This window comes from Molothrus aeneus, chromosome 6 (genome assembly GCF_037042795.1).
Source record: "Molothrus aeneus isolate 106 chromosome 6, BPBGC_Maene_1.0, whole genome shotgun sequence".
Lineage (NCBI taxonomy): Eukaryota > Metazoa > Chordata > Aves > Passeriformes > Icteridae > Molothrus > Molothrus aeneus.
In genome coordinates this window covers 57422482-57445113 of record NC_089651.1, presented here as the reverse complement: position 1 = coordinate 57445113, position 22632 = coordinate 57422482, and the positions used below count along the sequence as shown (strand labels likewise).

Here is a 22632-nt window from a genome sequence, read left to right as displayed (position 1 = left end):
CTGCTGTATCCCGGCCGCGCTCCGCCGCTCCCCCCGCCGCGACTCCCGCACCCGCCGCAAGACTATGTGGCCCCGCCCACCTCTGCCCCGGCCGCGCCCGTCCATTGGCTGTGCCGCGCCGGGAGGGCGGGGGCTACAGCGTCTCCATGGCAACCGTCAATCAAGCGGCCGCGCTCCTCTCTCCGCTCCCCCCCCCCTTCCCATCCCCACCTGGAGCCCCCGGGGAGCGGCGGCTCCGTCACCTGCGGCTTTCCCTGGAAGGGAAAGGGTTAAAACGCTCACGGTGCTGTCTGCTGTCGTTACTGGGGGTGAGGGAGTTTTGCTGTATCCGCTTCTGGGCCCCTCACTTCAAGAAAGTCATTGAAGTGCTGGAGCTAGTCCAGAGAAGGGTAGCGGAGCTGGGAAGGGTCTGGAGCACTAGTGCTATGGGGAGCGCTTGAGGGAGCTGGGGGTGTTTCGTCTGGAGAAAAGGGGCTCGGGGGTGGCTTTATCGCTGTCTGCGACTCCCCGAAAGGAGGAGTAGCCCGGTGGGGGTCGGGCTCTGCTCCCGGGCTAGCGACGAGAGGACAGAATCTTGAGGTTCCGGTTGGACACTAGGAGGAATTTCTCCGCAGAAAGAGTGATTGAACATGGAATGGGCTGTCCAGGGGGGCGGTGGAGTTGCCATCCCTGGAGGCATTTAAGGATAGACTGGACGTGGCGCTTAGTGCCATGGTCCGGTTGACACGCTGGTCTTTCCCGAAGCGATTGATTCTGTGGTTCCTCTTGGTTAGTCATAGGCAGGTGTGCCCCGTCTCCCGCTGTTACACCCGGAGCTCTGGGGCCCGGACAGCCCCCGGACAGCCCCGGCGCTGCCGCCCGGGCTCCTTCCCGCTCGGGCAGGCGGTGTCGGGGCCGGGGCGCGCACGGAACGCGCGGGGCGGCGCTGGGCGGCGGCGGGGCCGTTTGGCGGCGGCACCGGAAGGCGGAAGGCGCGGCGGGAGGAGGGAGGGGAGCGGGAGGAGGAGGAGGAGGAGGCCATGGACGACTTGGGCTGCCCACGGTGCAAGACCACCAAATACCGCAACCCCTCCCTGAAGCTGATGGTGAACGTCTGCGGGCACACGCTGTGAGTGGCGCCGGGCCCCGGGGGGAGCGGGCGCGGTCCGGAGCCCCGGCCGCTCTGCGGGGCGGCGGGGCCTGGGGGAAGGAAAGGGTCGCTCCCCCGGCCGGCCCGGGGGTGGGGGCGGCACCGGCTCCGCCAGACCCGAGCGGCGCTTGCGAGGCAGCTTTGGGCCGGTCAGGTTGCCTTTCCTTCCCCGAAGGGTCCATGTCAGCCCGGGCTGGCTCCGGTGTGGGTCTGACTGCCCTCGGTGCCTTCGGTGCGGTGAAATTCCCGGGAGGAACCCGCGGGACGCGGCGTGAGCTCGGGACACGCTCCTGTCCCGCAGCGCTGCCAGGCTTCGGCGTGAGAAGCGGGGAACTCAGGGGAAAATACATTTCCCACAGAGTTAAACATTTCTTGTTTAAAACTGTGCTCGAGTAGTAAAGGAAAAAGCTTTTTTGTTGTATTATTGTAATGTGTTAATTCTGCTGAATGAAGAGTGCTTGGCTGAAGCTTTGGTGCTGGTTTAAATGTTGGAAAATCCTCTTGCGAATCTGTGCTGATGGTAGTCTTAACTCATTCGTGTTTTTTTCTTTTTCTTTTTTTTTTCCCCCAAGACCAGTCATTACTTTTTTCCCTTTTCTCCTAAAACTCAGCCCTTAGATAGTACCCATCACTGGCTGTTGCTGATTTTAGCCACAGATGCTCTTGATGATTTAAGTCACAAATAGGTTGAACTCATTCACTTTTGGATCTGGAGACCATCCTTAGTTAGTGTGGAAGTTTGAAAGGCTGTACTCAAAATTCTTTCTGGATATACACCATACAAGGCCAGTACTGCAGTAGCAGCCCTTTCTATATTTTTTATTTTTGGCTTGTCATCTTTCCTGTGATGTGTATGTTTTTAAACCACGTGTGAATTACATTGAAGAGATGCAGCCTGAGAGCTTTTGTTTGCCTTGGCACATTGCAGTAAGTGAACAGGATGAAGGAAGTCAATTACAAAAAAGGATTTATCTTGTCGTCTTAGGAAAAAAGTGTTACTTTTCATTCTGTTCCCTGCTCCTGTTCTCTCCTCCTGCCATGGAGGTGTGGTGGTGTGGGAGAGGTGGCCTCGGGAGTGTCCCTTTGGTGGCAGCAGTGCTGGAGTTCAAGCGGCAGCAGCCCCGTTCAGGCAAAGCCGTGCGGGTTTAAAGCGACGCCTCGATCTTGCATTGACCGAAGATCAGAGGAATGATCAGAGTGGTCCCGATGTGCTTCCAGGCTCCTCCAGAGCCACTTCCAGCAGAGGACAGCATGTCTCAGTTTGCTCTCCTGCTTTGCTTCTCTTGTTTTGGGCTTTTTTTGGAGCTGAGTTTTGCTTGAGACAATTAATGGTGTTTTCTGCTTTACTGGGTGCAGTTGCTGACACCGTGTTTGGGGTTGATGTTCTTGTATTGCTGCTTGTTTCTGCAGCCCAGCTCTTGTTGTTTGCATCTCTGTGGCAGAGTAGGAGCTCTGGGTTTGTTATTGTTGTAATTAAGGACTCTCCATCTCAATGTGGTTCAAGTGTGCCACTTTTCCTCTGTGTTTTCCTTCCAAGAGCTCCCTCAGGGCTGTATATCTATTATTGTTTCCACACAGTGTTACAAAGCCTTCATGCTGGAAGTTGTTTCTTAGTAATGGTTAATGAATTTCCATAGTAACTCATCCAGAAGCTGGAAACTCAGATGTGAATGAAAGGAGGTAACTGACTTGTTCTCATAAATTCACCATATTTCAGTCACAAGGAAGGAGTGTTTAATGAGCTAACATAAGTTTCTGATGGAGATTTATCCTTAGTCAGTCTATTTTGATATTTTGCAGCTGTTAACATTGAAAATGCTACTCCTAATTTCCAATCTAAATTTGTTTGCTATAATTGAAGCATTTAAGAACTCTACCATGAATTTTATACACTTGTGAACTCTTTATTACTTCTCTTTTGTAGGAGTGTCTGCAATACTTTGAGGGCTTTCTCTTTGGTGTTTTTCACACTGGAGGAATCCCATCGCTTCAGTCTCCTCTCTTCAGTGATTTTTAATGTCTTTTTTGTTTTCTTTTTGGTTACACTTGGGGGTTATTCTCACTGGGGTTTCTTTAGGCCTTTTCCACTTGGTTTGCATTTTATTGAAGCTGGACATGGTGTTCCATCTGAGTCATTAATATAACAGCCAGAGTCAAAATTATTTTGTGTTCTTTTTCATTCTTTTCCTGCCTGCGTTTCATCCAGGCAGGATGATGACTCTTGATGTATTTAGTTTTTTTGCAGTGATATGTTTGATTTATGTTGAACATAAGCCCCAGATTCTTTAGCACTTTACCACTCAGCACACTGTGGGCAGAACAGAATTCAAGCCTGCTTTCCTTGTTATGTTGTACAGGTGATTATTACTACCTTTTTGCTCTGTTAAACAATTTGTTACTTCAGGTGACTTTTATTTGCTTCAAGTGACTGGGGATTCTGAGACTCTCCATCCAAGTTTTTGAAAACTGCCTGAGATTATTCTCTGTTAACATCCTGATATTTTCCAATGTGTAGTTTGTGGGCAGAATGTCTGGGAGATACTGGAAATTGTTGCTTGTCACCATAAGAAATGCAAGTGAGGCAGAACAAAATATGAAGTTGCCTGCAGTAAATTCCTTGCTAAAAACCCTTTTCCCCTGGTTACTTTCTGTAACAGTGGAGAATGTGAAAAGATTAAAGCCATGTGAATGGGCTTGCTACCAATTTTCTCTCAGACTGAAATAACGATAGCTTATCTCTGGGTGTGGATTTCTAATCACCTCTGAGTATTTCAGTATGTTCTGCTTTTGTTTAGATTGTATGGCTGTCAGTTTAATAGTGTCAAAAGTCCAGTTAAACCAAAACTATATTGCCTGTAGTTGCTGTTTCACTACCTATATTGTTACTGTGTCATTGGAGGGAATTATATTCCTTTGATATGATTTGTTCCTAAGGAACTGTGTGTTGAATCTCGTCTGTTCTGTTATCTGACATATGCAGGAGATAGGTTTTTTTTTTCTCAGATTATTTTGGCATCTTCCCAGGATCTGATGGTAAGCCTGACTCTGATCTGTGTTTTCCTGTGTACTTGTTTCCTGCTCTTTAGAGGCAGGTGCTTTAGTCCTTCTTTAAGTTGTTGGAGCTTAATGCAGAGAGCAGAGATGCTCCAAAGCCTCTTTTTCAAAAGGTAAATATTACATCTACCAGATCTGAAACCTTGAAGCACTCCTAATGCTGTAACCCCTGGATATAGTGCCCAGGTTTATGGACTACAGGTCCATGGGTTTATGGAGGCTCATTAAGCTGTCTGCAGAAGCACACTGCCTTTGTGGTGCTTTTTGTTTGAAGTGTGCCGAGAAATCTGCATGGAAAATTCAGAGCCGTGGCTTTGCTGGCTCGGGAGCTTTGGAGCAGTTGCTGTAATGCATTTCCCAGTTCTAGCCTGGGCTCCTGCTCCTTCTGCTGTGCTATGAGTTACATTAGCCAGCTAATCCATCTTACTGAGTGGAGATTGATGCAGAAAATGCCCCAAGTGCTTTGGCATCATCTGGTAGAGATTTTCCCTCTCATTGAATTGCGGGTTAATGTGCTCCTGCTTCAGCTGTGCTTTCTTGCATTGCAGGCATTCTGAAGGAATATTTTCATTTTACCTTCAGTGCTGCCTCCTGGTAGTTTCTTTCCTAAAGCCCTGACCTTTCCTATTCTGTCAACTGTGCTGTTAACTTAATGAAGTCACCTCCAGTGATGTGATTTGCACTTGTGCAAAATACCTTGAATTTTAAAATATTGAAGAGCCTTTACTTGGCTGAGATGATTTGTCAGCAAGCTTCAGATCTTTGTTTCATCTGGGTTTCAGAAAGCTTGTGGTTTTATCAGGTGTTCATTTTATTCATTTTGTGACTCTGTTTTCCCTTCTGAAGAACTGTGAGAGTTGTCTTCTTATGCCTTCTGTCAGCCAAGTTGTTTCCACTTTCATGTTCTTAAGTGGTTCTTGCCCTCTGATTAGAATGAAATTAGAAGAGCCATTCTTCTTATCATGGTTTATTCCCCCCACCTCTTATATGAAAAAAGCACCTCACAATATCTGAGAACTTGTTGGGCAACAGATGTCCTGTTTTTTCTTTCTTGTTTTGACAGATGGTTACAGTGAAGGTTCTTCTTGCTATGAAATCCTGTGCTTTGGAGGTTTGGCTGTTCATTCTTCTCCTCTTCCTCACTTCATTCATTTAAATCTCATCTGAGGTGGATGTGAAAATCCCTGTGCTGGCCTCCCAAATCTTTACTTACTGTGACCTTGACCCTGCCATCAGATTGGGTCTGGATTTTGGCAGCACATGCAGGTAGCATTTCTCCTCCCTCATCCTTTGCTTGAGCCCATGTTAGAAATCTCCCAGTGCCTTTCTCCCAGGGCTGCACCTTTGGCATGGGCAGTTCTCCCAAGGGCACTGGGGCTCTGGAATGTGCTCCTGGCAGATCAGAGTGCTGATAAGCACAGCAGTGGAGATAAGGGATAGGCAGGTGGCTGCTGAAGATGAAATCAGACATTTGGTCTTTTATAAACAACTTTCAGGTTGAGATTCCACTGCAGTTTATTCCAATAGAACCATGCCAAGGCTTACAATTGAGGGGGTGGGTTTCTTGGGGGTGTTATTTCTTAGTACTTTGTTTTCCTTGGTTATTGCTTCTTGACCAATATCACCAAAAGTGTAACACCATGTGTTTTTGGCATCAGAGTAGTGTTAAATAAGCCTTTTCCACTATTAATCTTCCCTGTCACTGGGAGGGAGGATGATAAATTAGCAGTTAAAAGTTGTTCTAGGATGGGACTTAGTAAGGAAATGCTTAGTTCAAGAATAATGAATGTCTTTTAAAGTTTATTTTCTTAAGTATAACAGAGGTTCAAGGCATCAGATACTTGGCTTTAAAAAAACTTTTGTGCAGGGAAAAGTGTGTCTAATTATGGAGCAATGCTTGATTAAAGTCCTGTAATGCATTAGTTTCTAAGGTGCACTGATGGCTTTGCTTTCTTTTAGAAGTTCACTCAAGAATTATATTCAAAATCTGTTGTGCATGCATGACAATTTTTGGGTTTTCAGACAATTCCTAGAGTCTTTTCTAAGCATGCAGATGCTGGGTGCATGCTTGCCAATGGAGTTGTAATCCACCTGGCTTCACTTGAGACCATGAATTATCTTTTACTCTGCCTGCTTGGATTTCATGGCCTGTGTTGAGTTTTAGGAGGCAGGTTAAGCACATCCCACTGATTTACTTACATAAAGAGGAGGGGAAATGTATCCACCCAAACCTGCATTAAAAGAAGGTTAAGGTTGTTACTGCAAACAGGAGTGGGTACAGAGATTTATTCTTGCCTGTAAACTTGGACCATATGGTCTCCAAGAAGGAGACACAAAAATGTTAGGTAAAAAAGGTAGTTAGTTGGGACTGCTGGTTAACCTTTGTTATCCCACTGCCTTTTATAGGGAGCAGGAAGGAAACTGGTGTGAAAAGCTCTTCCTTAGGAGTCAGTCCTGGTGCTCCAGCTACCTGGGAGCCACCCTGGCTTGTAGAGAGAGGAAATGTGGGTGCTGCAGACCAGCAAAAGCAAAGAACCTACTTTTCTTCCCCAGTGTCATGCCAGCTGTTGTGCTGTCCTGACAAAGTGTCTTTTCCAAGCCTGGTATCTCTGGGAGACAAGGGCTCAGGGACCAGAGCAGCCTCCACAGAAAGCTGGGAAGCTCCATTTCAGCTGCTGCCAGTTTGGTGGGTTTGGGTTTGTTGGTGTAGTGCCACAATCTTCGATGGTAGTTGATGAATTTGCTTCATTCTAAGCTTTTCTGGTCTCTTTCCTGTCTTGAAGAGACTTCTGGAAAGGTGTCTGGGCTCCTTAATAAAATATAGGGTTTTTTTTTTCTCCTGTTCCCAGAGGTAGATGTATTTATTTCTCATTTAATTTGTTAATAAGACTTCAAAATGAAGACAGTGTAAAAAAGCTGACTGTCTCTAGGCCCAGCTTTGTGTTGCTCAGGGGAGACATAAATTCACCAAGTTGTGTTGTGGGGATTCTCTAATCTGCCCTGCACCCTGTTAGGTGTTTCCAGGGATTCATTAGGGGGGAAGTGCATCCTTGGAGAGCTCTAATTGAGGTGTTAACAGCTGCAATGTGAAGAAACAGAGCTTTCATTATTTGTGTATTTATTTTAATGGTAGAAGCTTTTGGAGTTTTGTGGCTGTCACATTCCCTGGGAGGTAGAAGTAGGAACATCCCTGGTGAATTCAGGGGAATGGGGGCTCACGCCAGTGCGTGGGGCTGGACTTGTTGGAAAACAGTTTGGAATCTTCTTGTTTCAACCCCTTCCAAGTGAAAGGATGGCTTGGCTTCCTGCTGCATTCTTCTCTGCAGTGTGGTTCAAGAAAATGCCTTTCTTCTAGGATGGGGGAAAGCCCTGGAGACTGTGGAAAATAACATAAAACTGTATTTCAGCCAAGTGAGTTTGAGTGGAGAAGTCTAAACTAGAGGTAGGCAGTGAAGATCTGTCAGACCTGTAACTTTTAATTTGAGCATGTGGGAATTAGGGGGGGTCAAATATGCATTTGAATTTGATTTGGCAAGCTTTTTTTTCTAAAGAAAATACCTTGAATGCAAGATATACAAGGACAATGATTCAGGGCTGTCATTTGTAAACATAAAGGTTGGCTGTAATATATATGATTTTCAGGCCAAAAAAAGTGGTGTGTGGGCTTTGGAGCACGAGCAAGTGTGAGTGTGCTGGTTCAGCCATGGAGTGTGGATTCAAGATTTGTGAACAGCAGCAGGCACAAGGAAAAGAGCCACCAGGCTTTGGTACTTACCAGACCCTTGCAGGAGCTGATCTGGTTTGCTGATCTGACAGAAAATGAGCTTTTTTGGTCAGTTAATGCTGTTTGTACAGAACTAACAAGTTGAAGTAGCTTGTGAATGGTTAGTCAGACATCAGAGGTGGTGCAAGGTCAGCTGTAGGAAACTGTGTCTACAAATGAGGTAGGAATAAGGTGGAAGGAAGGACCTTCCTGTGACACAATGTTAATTTGGCTTTTTTAACCATTTTGTGAAGCTGCATGCTTTAAAATTGGCTTATCTGGAAGAGCAAGTGTTCTGTTTTGTCTCTGAGGCTTGGTTTTTTGTTGTTATTACCATATCACACCTCAGCTTAGATTCCTGGATGGTAAATCCTTGCCTGTATGAAAAGCATGAATAATCTTGGCAGATTAAAGCAGATTGGGACTACATGCAGTTGAAAATCTCAACCAGAACAGGAACTTGGTGTGGTCCTGAACATGCCTGCTTTGCTTTGGGGAGATAAGTAATGAAAGCTGTGTAAATGTATTTCATTCCCAGTAATTTCCACCTCTGAAAGAATTCTCTTAGTTTGTTCTGTGTGACTTGGGAGACACATCAGGGAGGTTTTTACTCACTTTGTCAGATCTGCTATGAGACTTTAACTGATGTTTGGTTGAAGTAATTGCACAATCAAAGCCTGTCTGCTTCCTCAGAGGAAGAAGCAATTTTTTTTTATGTTAAGTGGGATGTATTCCCTCTGAAAGAAAGCTTTTTCCTGACTTCTTAGGGAATAAAAATCTAGGTCATCTTTCTTCTTTGTCTTTTTGGAGTTTTTCCTGGTTTTATTAATTGGGATTAGATGCTCTTTGGATCCAGTTTCATCCCATTAGGCTTCCAAAGTCTCTACAAGTTAGTCATGGGAGGTGATTAAATCATTGCTGAAATACCCAAGAGGTTATTTCCTTCTGCCATCCAGTTTTGACAGTGGATATTTGCTTTTACATTTGGCTCTGAGTCATGGTCTTGATACTTCTGATGAAGTGGTGTTAATGCCTCCGTTTAATTCTTTTGTTTTAAAACTGGCATATTTAGAAAATCTTCTCTTTTCTCTGTTGAGCTATCAATGCCATGCCTGCTTGGTAATACTTCTTGTCTGCTTAGCAAAGCTCACAGAGCTCTACTCTTCATTCCCTGTAAGTACTTTTTGGAAATTTAAGTTATGGTTCTGCTCCTTGTGACCTTGGCAAAAGGAAAGCTGTTGTTTATATCCTGTCTCTCCAGTCAGTAAATGGAAAAGTAAAGTCTTTTTCCTTGATTCTGGAAATTCAGTCTGTTTGAATCTGCAGCCTGGATTAGAGACTTTACAGGAGCATGCAGTGACAGGACAGGGGGAATGGCTTCACACCAAAAGAGAGCAGGTTTAGATTAGTTATTAGGAAAAAAAAATCTTTATTGTGAGTGTGGTTAAGCTTTGGGATGGGTTGGCAGGAGAAGCTGTGGCTGCCCCATCGCTGGCAGTGTTCAAGAACAGACTGGCTGGAGCTCTGGGCAGTCTGTTCTCGTGGGAGGTGTCTCTGTCCGTGGCAGGGGATTGGAATGAGATGATCTTTAAGGTCCCTTCCAACCCAAACCATTCTGTGATTCTGTGGTCCTGGAAGTGTGTTTGGATGCCCAGCTTGAGGAGTTTGTTCCACCATGCTTGGCCCCTTCTGGTTTGGGTGAATGCTCGCCCTGCGAGGGTGAATATGGTCAGGGTCTCACACAGGTCTGGTAAATCTCTGTGGTGAGAACAGGTGTTTCTCAAAAAAAAAGGCAAAGACAAGAGCTGTTTAAACAATTTCATATTAGGCAGGTTTTTCTTTTTTCTTTCTTTTAATTGCATGTACTTCATTTTAATTGAAGCCAATAATTCTGTGGGTTTGTGAGGAAAAAGGACAATGAGCTTGCTTCTGTGTGGTTGCATTAGCTGTCAGATGTTAATAAGCCATATGCATAGGGTTAGGGTTAGGTAATATTTATGAAATTAGGCAAATAGATTCCTGAGTCATTTTAGAAAGCACATGTGTCTTGGTAACTGTAAATTCACAGCAGGGCAGGTCCAGAAGTGCCCTGTTGCAAATGCCCAGAAGTTACATTTATGTGCATGCTCTTTGTTTGGAGCTTTGGTTGGTTGTTCCTCCCCTGCTGGACAGCTGAAGGTGAAGTTTGAAGAAAAGCCAGGTCAACGTTTTGGAAGTTGAGTTGAATACTCCACTGTTCATATCTGGTGAGGAAATAAGGAAAAAAATTCCCTGACAGCAACAGGCTCTGGCACAGGCATAGCTGAGCTTGCACTGGGGGCACCTCAGTTTCATGTTGCTGGTTCCCTCTCTTGGTTTGGTGATATGCAGGGAACAGTGGATGTTTCCTCACAGACCACTCTGGCTGCAATAAAAATCACAAATAGTAGTCCTAACAGTGATCTGAATTTTGTAAAGACATTTATCTGGTTCCTCTTTTTTAAAAAATATTTTGCAAGAAATAATTTTGATGAGACCAGATCTGAGAAGAGATCTTAGCAGGAGCTGCTGCTATATATGACAAAATTAAATTTTGTCATAGCTAAAAACATTTTTTGATGCTCTGAAAATAATATTAAGTTGTTCTTTTTTGACTATAATGTGTGGGGAGAGAATACATACGGAAATTCTTGCAGGTTTTTTTGTGTGGAATGTAGGTAAGTTCAGATCAGTGAGAAGAAGATGGCTGTCACAAAGGAACCATGAGGAAGTCATCTGTCTGATAAATATTTTGGCTTCAAATTGGGGAACATGAGGTAATGATTTTTGCTGTGCCCACACAGTCTTGCCTCAGTGGCTGGCACTAAGGTTAGATTATGTCTAAGCATTTGCAGAATCCTGGGTTTAACATGAGCATGACAACTTCTTTAAGATTTCAGAGAAGATAAATGGCTCTGCTGAGAGTTAGGAAAAATTGTGATGTAACAGAGTGAGAAGAAATGTATTTTGTTGGTTTCCTCTTAAGAAGGAGTGTTGAGGTGAAAGTTCCCAAGAATGCTGTGCTCTTCAGTTTTTTATTAGTTCCAAGAAGTGTGGCCACACTGCCAGTCTCTGCCAGGGTGGCAAAGGAGGACTGGTGTTCCTAGACAGCAAAAGGCAAGGGAGTGGTTTGGCCAGTGTTGACACCCTCAGACTGCTGAGCCAGAATGGGAAGTGTTGGGTCTAACTGGGCAGGAAAGTCTGGCACTGGGATTAGGTGGATTGCAAGAGCTGCCCTCAGAGCCAGGGTGAAGGAGGAAGATCTCTGATCCCAGACAAGTACAGGCAGACAAATGTTTAACTTGTCTTACTTGCAGGGTGTCATGTGTTTATCTGTTAAAAAAAAAAAAAGCTATCTTTGTGGGGATTAGGAACTGAACAATCTGTAGGTGTAACTAGTGGCTAGGTAATCTTTACTGTGAGTACATGAATAGCCTTGTGTAAACAGAAGAGTCCAGATTGTTCTGGGGGTAGTGTCTGTGGGCTTTAAAAGGCTGAAAAAATCATCCTTCCACGCCCTGCATGGCGTCAGCAAAGACTGTCAGTGGCAATTGTGTAGTTTGATAAGCTTGTGACTGATGTGCTGTGAACTACAAATGGGAGGCTGCCTTTAAATCCCCAAGATCCCTTGTTTTAGGGGAAAAAAATGAAAAGTTATCTTTAATTTTATGGTATGGTTGTGTTGTGTAAAGGGAGAGAGGGAGGTTAACAGGACTGAGGGCAATGCCAGGGTGATGGGGATGTTGCTGAGCATCATCAGCTGAGCAGGCTTGGAGGAATTCAGGAGCTGCAGAGATATTTGTTGAGCTTAGTCTAGAAGTGCTGCATTTCTTGGAACTTTTTAGTTTCTTCTCTTGCAACAAAATTTTGTCAAACACACCCTTGATTTCTATTCTGTCTGCCTGGTTTTGGGGGGAAGGTAATACAGGAGGTGTGTGCAGAATTAGCTGCCTTCACATGGGCAGGATCTCAGTGATGGGTGAGTGGAACAGCCCCTTGGATACTTGTTTCTTGGGGTGAAGTTAGGGAGCCCAAATTGCATGGGGTCTGTGGGGAAGCCTTTGCTGCCAGCTGACAGATTTTGGAAGGGAGCCTTCTGTTCTGCAGGGAAGGTGTGACTGGGAAACACCTTGGGCTCTGGGGAAACTGAAATGCTGGAGTGGTCCAAAGGGGAGGCTGAGTCCCAGTCTGACTGTATGGCATAGAGGAAGCTGCAGGGATCACAGGGGAGGCTTGCTTAGGGAAAGGGACATGACTACATGACAAGTTAGAGAAGGAGTGATGGCTGGGCTAGGGAAGGATTTGGGACAATCTTGGAAAACTGGGGAAAAACTGGAGCTCAGGAAGTATGTAGGAAGATGTGAAGTTCTTGGAGGATGAAGGCATGGGGAAGCCATGGCTGTGGCAGTCAGAGGTGAGGACAGTGAGTGTGTGTGTGCTTGAGCATTGTGGTGTGGGGGCTGTAGGTGTCTAAATGGAAATGAGCCAAGCCTGGGTACAAAAGTCTTGGCCAGGAGAAGAGGAAAGGTGCAGGAGGCACTCAGATCTGTGTTCCCTCGCTGGGCTGGAGCAGCACCTGGGTGTTGGAGTGTTTTACAGATCCCTGGGGTGGAGCTGGCCAAGTTTCTGGAGTGCAGCATTTTGTAGGGGCTCTGCTGTGCCATGGGATGCCCCTGTGGCAGTGCAGGCTCTGGGCAACTGCTCCTGCCCTCCATGGGAGCCGGGCTTTGAGCAGAGGAAATCCTTTCGAGCGCTAATGCTAATCGCTCTCAAATCAGGAATGTGAAATTTGGCATGCTTCAAGCATTAATTATAGTGGCTTAATTTCCTTATCTGGTAAAGTGGGGATAATGCTACCTCATGGTGGTTTTGAGAAGGTCAGTTATTTAATGCTGACTGTGCATGCCAAAGAAAACTGGAGAGGGGGAGAAAAACAGTAAACGTGTCGAAGCAGGATTTGAGCAGGGCAGAATAAACAAGGTCTGAGGATAAACTGGCATTGCCTGAATGTGTTAGCTGAGTGTTGCCTATCCAAAAGGCTGAAAGAGGTGGGATCCTAACAAACTGGAAAGAACAAGCCCTCATCCTGGTGCCTGGCAGGCCATGCACTTTAATTGTGTGTTAAGAAAAACGTGTAATGCCTGGGCCATACATCATGCAGGTTGTTAGAGGAATAACATGACATTGAGGCCTCTACCCCGCTGCCTGGCTTAGTTGACACAAGGTAATGGATATTGAGGGGAGGAGCTCAGTAGCAGCCTGATTGCATAAGCCTTTTTTCCAAAGGAAACTGGCTAGCACGATGTGGAGATACAATAAATTTATATTGTGGTGCACGACCACAAGAGGGATCAGACTGCTTGAATTTTCACTTTTTTGGTTTTGGTTCTGCTTTCTTTCATGTAGCCTGGGTTACATATGGAGATTTTAATTGTCTGACTTGCCAATGGTAATATGAGAAATTTGGTTGAGTAGTGGGCTTGGCTATCGTTTGCTTTCTGTCTGTTTCTTGGCTTCAGTCTCTGCAGTAGAAACAAAGCTGCATTACTGCATGACTTTGATAAATAGATTTACATTTCTGCTTGCACAGGAAGTTATCTCTTACTGTTTGCTAGGTAAAGCTTCATTTTCCATACTCTGTTTTTTTTTAAAGTGACTATTCTAAGAAGTGACTGTGCCATTGAGTTCAGATAAAATACAGGGCCTCTATTTTATATGAGCTTGATCATTCAAACCTGATTTCTCTCTCCTGGTTTCTTTCTTCTGGAGTATCAGTTGTGTAATTGGCAAATATATACAAGAAAAAATGCTGACCTGAAAGTGACCATTCCTTGAATATAATGGACCACAGATACTATCTCCTACACCTAATTAGTCCAACATTTTGTTTTAAAATCCATTTGTTTTCTAGGTAGAGTAGAAAGATGCAAAGTTGCTTGAAGGAGAATTGTCCCAACTTCTTTTTACTGTGTCCTTCCTCCACAAATATAGAAGCAGCTCTATCATTGAAAATTTAATGAAGCTTTCATCAATACAATGCTGTGCTTCTTCATTCTCTGAAATGTATTCATTTTTAATGAGCTTCTAATTCCAGGTAACAGGAACAACTGAACATAACCATAAATCTGATTTATTTGTGAACAGCGTGTCCCACGTAATTTACAATTCCTTAAGTTGTCACTGATGACTTTTGGCTGCTTTTGGTAATTTGGTAAAAATGTTTTGTTTCTGACCCTTTTTTTGTAAAAATCAGCATCAGCAAGCAGAAGCAATGACCTTAAAACAACAAGGTGATTATCCCAGTGTCACATTGGAGTATTTGCATTTTTAATTTTTTTTCTTTTAAATTTCTTAGCAAGCCTGGGGTTAGTTCCTTAGTTAAAAAGTACAATAGTGGGAAAATACTTTGGATATGTGGGAGAGCTGGTAATACTGAACAAAATATAGTATTGTGGATAATTAGTTACAGAAGATGGAAATGGTCTAGGAATAGCTGTGTAGTGCACTCTGGACAGTCCCATACTGGAGACGCCTATGAAGCATCCAGTAATGTTGCACTGCTGGAAAAAGCAACCAGGCTTGCTTGGCTTTTTCTTACTGGGAGTTAATCATAAATGCTGAAAAAATAGTATTGTCTACCAAATTTTATGCAATAATGACACCTATGAGTACATAATTACATTTTCAATTCAAATAAGAAAGCATTAACACTGAAACATTGTTTTGGTCATATGAAAATACTTTATTATTCTATCTACATTATTTAATTTATGGTCCTTTTACTGTTTCTCATAATTGTAATTGACATTTATCCATAAATATTTAATTTGTGTTTTGGATGTTAATTGCAGAAAGAGGCCACATAGAATGTGATGCCACTAGGTAGAGAAACAAAATTTAATAACCAGAAACATTCTCTACTACACATAATATTGCCTTTGTAATAATACAGAGAGTAATGTAGAAAGAGAGGATGGGATGAATACCATTCTTGGCAATGTGCAATTTTTTGTTTCCTCTATTAACTTCCTTGAAAAGAAATATTAGTTTAGTACCAGGAGGAAGCTGCACTTGCATGGCACACGTTTGTATCCTGATTTCTTTTGACAGTTCTTATTTTCTTACATTGATTTGCTTGGAGCATTACACCAGCAGGATGTTTTTCCATATATATTTTTATAAACACTTTTTGGCAGTTTCACAAATGGAATCAGTATGCTGAGCACATAATATGGATATCCTGAACTGCTGCTTCAGGTGTGTGAAGCAGCCCCACACTTTTATTCCTTTAGTGAGACTCAGAACTTCTCGTCCTTGGTGGTGTCTCCTTGGCGCAGACCAAGAGAAGGTGTTGTGCTGGCATCTCCTGGGAGGTGCAGCTCTGGAGCAGTGTCCTTGGCACTGCCAGCGTTGGCACAGGCTTGGGGCATCCCTGAGAGCCAGAATGGGGCTGGGGTGGTGCCACTGCTGCCCTCGGTGAGCTCTGCCCCGCTGCCAGGGGAGCCTCTGCCCAGGGGAGGGAGCTGCGGGAAATGCAGCACGACCCGTGGGTTGGAATCCCTGCTCTGCAGTGTTCCCCAGTGCATCAAAGTTCCCTAGGCCCTGCAAGAACACTGCTGCTTTGCCTTTTGAATGCTTTCCTAAATGATTTTCAGGGCTTTCAGAGACTCCTTCCTTACAAGATCAGATTTGGTGTGGGCAATTAAATCTGACATGTCCTGAAGTAGGAAAGTGAATGTTTGCTGTGCTGGTCTGGTCTAGAGATTTCACAGCTCTGTGTCACTGATGGACACTTCCACTGTGGACTGATACCCATATTTACTGAATTAATGTGGCTAATTACAAACAATCAAATTCCAGCTGTTGGGAATGCAGAGCAGTACATCAGAAGAGTGGATGAAGGATCTGTGTTAACAAGGCTGTTGCTTTAAAAGACTGGCTCAGTTCTTCAGGTGCTTGAGTGCCAGAGTAGCCTCACATATGTAAGTAGCCCATAGAAATAGTGAAAATCTGCATGTGATGATTACTTTCAGGATCAAACCTCTTCTATTTATTTTCACTTCTAAAAAAATGTACATCAGTTTTTCTGACAGTTGTTTTTCTGTTAAATAGTTTACTTAACACAGACAAACAGTTTATTTAAGATAAGTTGATAGCACCAGACTTGGAGTTTGTTCTAATACTGTCACTTCTCATATTTGGCTTGGACTATTTACAGTAGAAGCTGAAGGTGAATGAGATGAGGGAGAGGTGGAGGTTTGTCCACATCTGCCCCTTTAAATGTGATCAGTTCAAAGATCTTAAATGGCTGTCACTCACCTTCTTCTGAGTGATACCAGACCTTCTACTTGCCAGGCTTTGACTAGGTCAGCTTTTGAGTAGGGACTGTAATAAATACACCAATCCAACTTCATTTCATGATGAGAGAGCATTTTTTTGTTCAAGATTGGAGCAACTACATTAATAAAACTGTTTATTTTTCTTTCCTAATAGCTCCAGAATTATTTTTCTAGTTTCTTCAAGGATAAATTGAATATTGTTGCCTGGAATCTGTTGAGGAATGTATAGCTAGTGCATAAAAGCTACATTCCAAGCTTTGTTTTAGAGTTTAGCACCCAAAAGTTAGAAAATTGCAAGATAAGGACTCAGGCTTAGTGTGGTTCCTCTGTTTATATGGTAGGGTACTGTTATTGACATGGAATGGTATTTTTAATTTTGCAGGATGTGTTTTATGCTATAATCACAATATTTTAATCCATTACTTTTTGGACATATCAAGCATATGCAATGAATAAGAGGAGCATTGATTTCTTCCTTTTCTTTGGCTTTCTTGATATAAAACTTTTTGTGCCTACGTATTTCTCCTGTGATATTAAAGCAGTGCTGTCTCATCTTACTGATGAGAAAAATCAAAATGGTTTTATGGGGTCTCTACATCTTTATATGTGCTAAAAGGGGGATGGAGGTGGTGGAGTCACCATCCCTGGATGTGTTTAAAAAAAGACTGGATGAGGCACTTGGTGCCATGGTTTAATTGAGGTGTTTGGGCATGGGTTGGACTCAATGTTCTTAAAGGTCTTTTCCAACCTTGTGATTCTGTGAACTTCTTTTCCATCAACACTTCATCCTCAAATACACAGCCTGCTTCCCCAGCAAATAAAGCCAGCCTTCAGAAAGCCTCCTGATGTCAAGTGTTAAACTTAGAATGTGCCAATCCCGTGAGTAGCTGCTGGTGTAAAGGTGTACACCAGTAAAGGGTGTTTGCATGAGTTAGGGAAATGATACTTCAGCTTTTCTGTGCATCATAATTTTGGAATTTTTACAAGTTTTATCATAGAGTGTTAAGGAGTTGGAATGGACCTTAAGGTCATCTAATACCAGCCCCCCTGCCATGTGCAGGGATACCTTTGAAGGTCTTAAATTTTGTGTTATCTTTGCTAGGCATCTGTGGTCGTACTCTTTCCAGTGTTTTTTTTATTACTTGGGCCCAAAATGTTATGGCTCTCCCCAGACTCTGTTTTCAGCACAAATGAGCTTTGTTACTGTCCAGGTTGGTGTAAAATTTTTATGCTTTGGATGTGATCAGACATCACTGGGTGATGCCTTTTATGTATAAGGACAACAGGAAGAGAAGTGTGGTTAAGAGAACAAATTAAAATTACTGGTTGCAGGAGTGTGTTGACTTCCACTTGAGCCTCCCTGGTTACTCCAGCTAATTCAAATCCAGGTGTTCCCTGTGTCACATACCTGTCCCATCCTTGTGTTCCAACCTGTTTTTTGGCACTGAATGGTGAATCAGTTCAGGAAGGTGATGCCTTGTAGGATTTTAGACTGGTTATCAGCTGAATTACCTCCTTGTACTGCTCCTGGGCACATGTGTTGTTGTAGAGGTTGCAGAGCAGATCTGAAATAGGATAAGCTACTGTAGGACTAGACTTGACCTTGCACTTGTAGTAGCCCTATTAGATACCAGTAAAAATAAATATATGAATCTGTCTGAGGTAGCTGCATGTATCTTTGCTGGTAACTCCAGTGCTGTGCCAGGGGAGTGCTGTCCTGGTAACATTCCAGCAGCCTGAAGTGCCCTAGGTGTGTGTCAGCCATGCAGAAAAAGCTTTGATCTCACATGATCCCACACAATTTCCCCAGTCCCTTCTGTGGGAGTTCAGCTGTTTGTTTTAGTTGACAACCTGAGCTTGCAGAGGCTCCATTTGTCTCTTGCTCAAACACGGTGTGGCTTGGATTGGGATTTCACTTAAACAAATGGCAAGAAGCTGCCTCTTCATGTTATGTAAAGTTTGCTCCTGAAAATAAAAGGATCACTTGTGGATTACTGAAAGTGTTGCAATTTGAAGAGAGCTGTGTTGGGGAGGAGACAACTTTCTTCTTGAAGTGGGGGAAGAGTTTTCACATCTCTTCTTGTTTAGCTATTTTCATGGTTCTTTCAAAACTTGTGCAGGGATTTGGTTCACAGTGGACTTGTAATGTTGTCACCAGTGTGAATGAAAAGCTGGTATGAGAGATTACTCAGGAGAGTGCACAATGTGATCCTTCATAAGAGTGATGGGTTTTGTTTGGCCTATTTTTCTTCTCTACGTAAATGAAAGTGAAGGTAATACAAAGCAAAATTTGTTTGGAAGGTAATAGGAATGGCAATGAAGCAAGTTTGACATTTGATGTGTCATGGCTGTTGTCACCAAGCTGCTTTTTCTCTTCTCTCTCTCCTTTTTTTTTTTAGATATTGTTTACATTGGTAGTAGCCAGAAGACCTTTCATGAGTCCCAACTCACAGTTCTCTGCAAGGAAAGGAAAAAGGCTTGGATGAGCTGTGTGTAAAAAGTGAACAGGTTTGGGCAGGGAAGGTGAAGATACAGTAGGAACAAGAAACAGCTTCCTCCTGAGTTAGTTGATTCAGTGTCTCCTACAGTACTTGCCCAGTTTCATGCATGAGTTTTCAGTGGAGCTTTCAGGATGGGATGGGAAATAACACTGGAATTAGAACTTCATAGAGCATAGATTTAAGTATTTGTGGCTCCTTATCTCCGTGGTGGTTTTTTTCACACCTTTCCCCGTGGAACAGAGGAGGCAGCTGGTGTCAGGGGGTGTCTGTGCATTATCAGAGAGATCACATGTATGTAAATCATCTTTGTCCCCATCTTTCTTGTCCCCTGGCTTGGGAAGCCATCCCACAACTTTGTCTGTGCTGAGGGTGTGTGCAGAGGGAGAGAAGGGCAGGAAAAGTCTGCTCCCATCAAGGTCATGAGAGTACTTTGTGTCCCCAGGAGTGTAAAACGTGGGGTCTTTTCAAAGCAGAATAGATGCTGTGCAGGTGAGTCAGCCTTTTGTGCTAAGGGCCAGGTGCTTGACTTATTTTCAAGCTGGCATGCTAGGACACACTGGCATTCCTCACATTTGTAAACACTCTCAGAGCTGAGGAAGGCTATTGTCTGGTAACCGGTTTTCCTTAATGCTCTGGGAGTGACCGCCTTGACGCATTTTCCCCACGTGGCATCGGCAGCCTGTGAAACACAGAGGAAGCGTTTCTGCCCTGTGACCTTTGCAGCAAAGTCATCTTCAGGGAGGACAAGCAGGAGTGAGTGTCTGCACTTTTGGTGCTGTGCCCAAATATGTACACTTTTGACTCCAGAACACAGAGTGAAAGACTCCATGTCTTGGACCAGCCCTTGGGCAAAGCAGTTCTTGTCCTCACTTTTCTGCTGTATGTGAATTTGATGGTTCACAAGTCATGCCTGCAGAGCAGGAAGATAAATCTTATGGTTTTAGCAGTGGAAAGATTATTGCTTGTATTGGAGTGGAAACAGAGCAGGTTGTGGTCTGTTGTGCTGAGAGTTTAAGCTCTCACTTTTCTGGATGAGTGTTCAGGTTACCTTTTAGTAATCTAAGTCTAAATAGTCTAATATTAGTCTAATACCTAATAATTAGTTTTTATAGTATTTGTTTTTGAACAAAGACTGGAGAGTATTTGTCTGTAGCAAAGAACAAGTGAAAAGTAGTTCCTGGTGAGTTTTCTACAATATGTGGCATAAGGATGGCCTCAGAGCTGGGCCTGCTTGCAGAGGTGAATGTTGGGCTGTCCTGGACCCACACAGTGTTGCTAGGGAAAGCAAAACCTCCAGCTATATGGGATTTATCTGGTACATGTAATAAGTGTTTTCTCAAGTGTCTGTTTTTTGGGTTTTTTCCCTTTTCTCCCCTCTGTGTAGTGGTTTTTTGTTTGCTTTCAGTAGGCCATTGTCTTGAGGGGCCTGGTCTTGCAAACAGCAATGAACAGGCTTTTTGTTTACTGGTGATACCTGCGAGACTGTTCAAATAAGACCATGGAGCTGAATCTGGGGCCTCCTTGAAGCCCACCAAATACTGAGGGTTTGTTTCCCCTTCTTCCTTGAGACCTCAATTCCAGAGTGCCTTGAAGGCAGTTCACCTCTGCCAGTAGTCACTGACTGAAGGATTAGGCCCATTTTTTCATAGAAAGATAGACCTGAACATATTCACATTTTGACATGTCATGTCTGAGAATGTACAAGCTGTGAGCTGTTGTTCAGCCACACATTTTTAGCTTATCACTGATGAAGTCTTGAGTGTTAACATGCCTGTTAAATGGATATTTTGGGCATGTGAAAAGTGGCTTAATTGTATATTGTCAAAACCAAAGAACCTCTTTTGGCCTGGCCATTTATTAGACCATTTAGCCTCACTTGAATCTGGTTTTGATAAAAGCTGCTGAGCAGAAATCACATGGATTTGTCTTTCACTGTTCACTCTGTGAGGCAGGTGCTGGTGACAGTTTGAGCTGTCAGACTTTGTGCTCACAGTGACAATTGCTGCCTCCCTAGCAGAACCTAAACATACATTATCCCATTAGTGCATTCACATCTTTATGCAATTAAACTGTATTGTGTTTAAGCTGCCTCCTCTGTGCACGTTCCCACAGTTTTAACAGTTTATCATTTAAAGCCTATGAGAATTTGACTGAGATTTAATTCCACCTGTACAGCCTGGGCATCAGTGGGGTGTGATTGTGTCTGTGTGGTTTAAGTGCAGCTGCCCTGAGAAGTGAGAGTGCTCCAGTCAGTATTGTCAAGGTCTTCAGCAACCAGATAAGAGGGAATGACCAGCAGGAAATACTCCTTTGTGGGAGAGAGCCTTTGTTCCATGAGAACACTTTCAGATAAAAGGTGAAAATTGATCATCTTGGCATTCCCTTGCCTTAAAACTACTCAAGGGCTGGTCAAGGAAGTTTCCTTGCACTGTTTAATAATACTGATTTCTGCAGAAACCCCAATATTTCACACATATCTCAGTTCTATTGCTTGGAAGTTTTGCAGATGAGTACTTGTCAGTTCTGGAAGCTGAATATATTATTGATGTTAAGGTGATATTTTGGGGTGGAGTATTTTTTTTGAGTAAGCATCTATGTCTTAAAACCATCTGAGTCATGTATTCTATTTTTAATACAAAATGGTATTGAAGGCTCAGCATGTTGTAGTGGTTGAAATATGACACTAAGCATAAAGAGACATTGAAATGCCTCCTGAAAGGAGGGGGAAAATATTATATCCCCAGGATCACTGAATTAATGTACACATTTATTTATTTCTAGTGACCTGGGCAATGCTTGTTTTCCAGCTAATGAGGGTGTGTTGATGGGTTCAGTTTTGGGGCTGACATCCCCCTGCCCCAGTTAACTGAGGGCTGCCCTTGGTGGCAGGGCAGCAGGTGATGGTTCTGCTTCACCTGGACAGACAGGGCAGGTCTTTCACTCTTGGGTTCAATCATCTTGGGAATGTGGCCTGATCTTTCTGATTTCCATCACCACCTTTAGCACTTTTTTTCACGGGGGAATTTTGTTGAACTGGTTAACTTTGTGCATTAGATTCAGGTTGTGCTGCAGTGGGTGTCACCAAACTCGTTTTACAGGGTTTTCCAAGGAAAACACCCACGATGGTGTTTTCTGCCCTGGGTAGGCTGTAAATGGCTTTTTCAGTTGAGCTGCAGTTGCTTTTCAGGCACCTGAGTTGCACAATGGCTCTGTGACTCATGGACCACAGCCTGTGTCCCTAACTGGATTCTTTTGAGGCTTTAATTGTTGTGTGCAATAGCCAGGGTGCAATCTTCAGTATCTACAAGCAATCCATCTTTTCCTTATCTTTGGATCCCTTTTATTTTATTTTTACCACTAAACTTGGCATATGGGCTTTGTGAGAGTAGGGAAGGTGATCACTTTTCTGTAACATCCTAATGTTTCTTGGAGAAAATGCTGATAAACTATGGAATGCCTTACACATCTCTCCAAAATGTTGCATGTGGTTTTAGGGGGTGGAAGCAGCATGAATTACCCTTTAAAATTGAAAGTTAAGGATGTAGCTGAAGTTCACAGGAATCTGAGAGCTTTAGAGAAATTAACAAAAATGTGTTATAAAGAGCAGGAATATAAAATAGCATCATAAAATGATAACAGTAGATTGTCAGTGTGGTATCGCCTTAGAGAGTCATTTTTGGATAGAGAGAATGAAATATTTTGCACACATGCAGCTTGCTTTGGTCAAGAAAGTTAGAGGTGGGCAGTGTTACGTGGGCACCCCAAAATGTCAGGAATTGGAAGGGTCATTGATTTCTGAAAAACTCATCCTTTGCTTTATTTTGTGTC

The 22632-nt window shown here is 43.5% G+C and overlaps 1 protein-coding gene across 1 annotated transcript in view; it reads left to right on the top strand.

Annotated features, from left to right (window-relative positions):
- Nucleotides 1–996: 996 nt before the first annotated feature.
- Nucleotides 997–22632, top strand: part of MNAT1 (MNAT1 component of CDK activating kinase) — a 119050-nt gene continuing 97414 nt past the window's right edge. Inside the window, exon 1 of the mRNA XM_066551887.1 lies at nucleotides 997–1108. Coding sequence (XP_066407984.1) covers nucleotides 1020–1108 — 89 coding nt within the window. The 5' untranslated portion in view covers nucleotides 997–1019. The remainder of the gene's footprint in view (nucleotides 1109–22632) is intronic.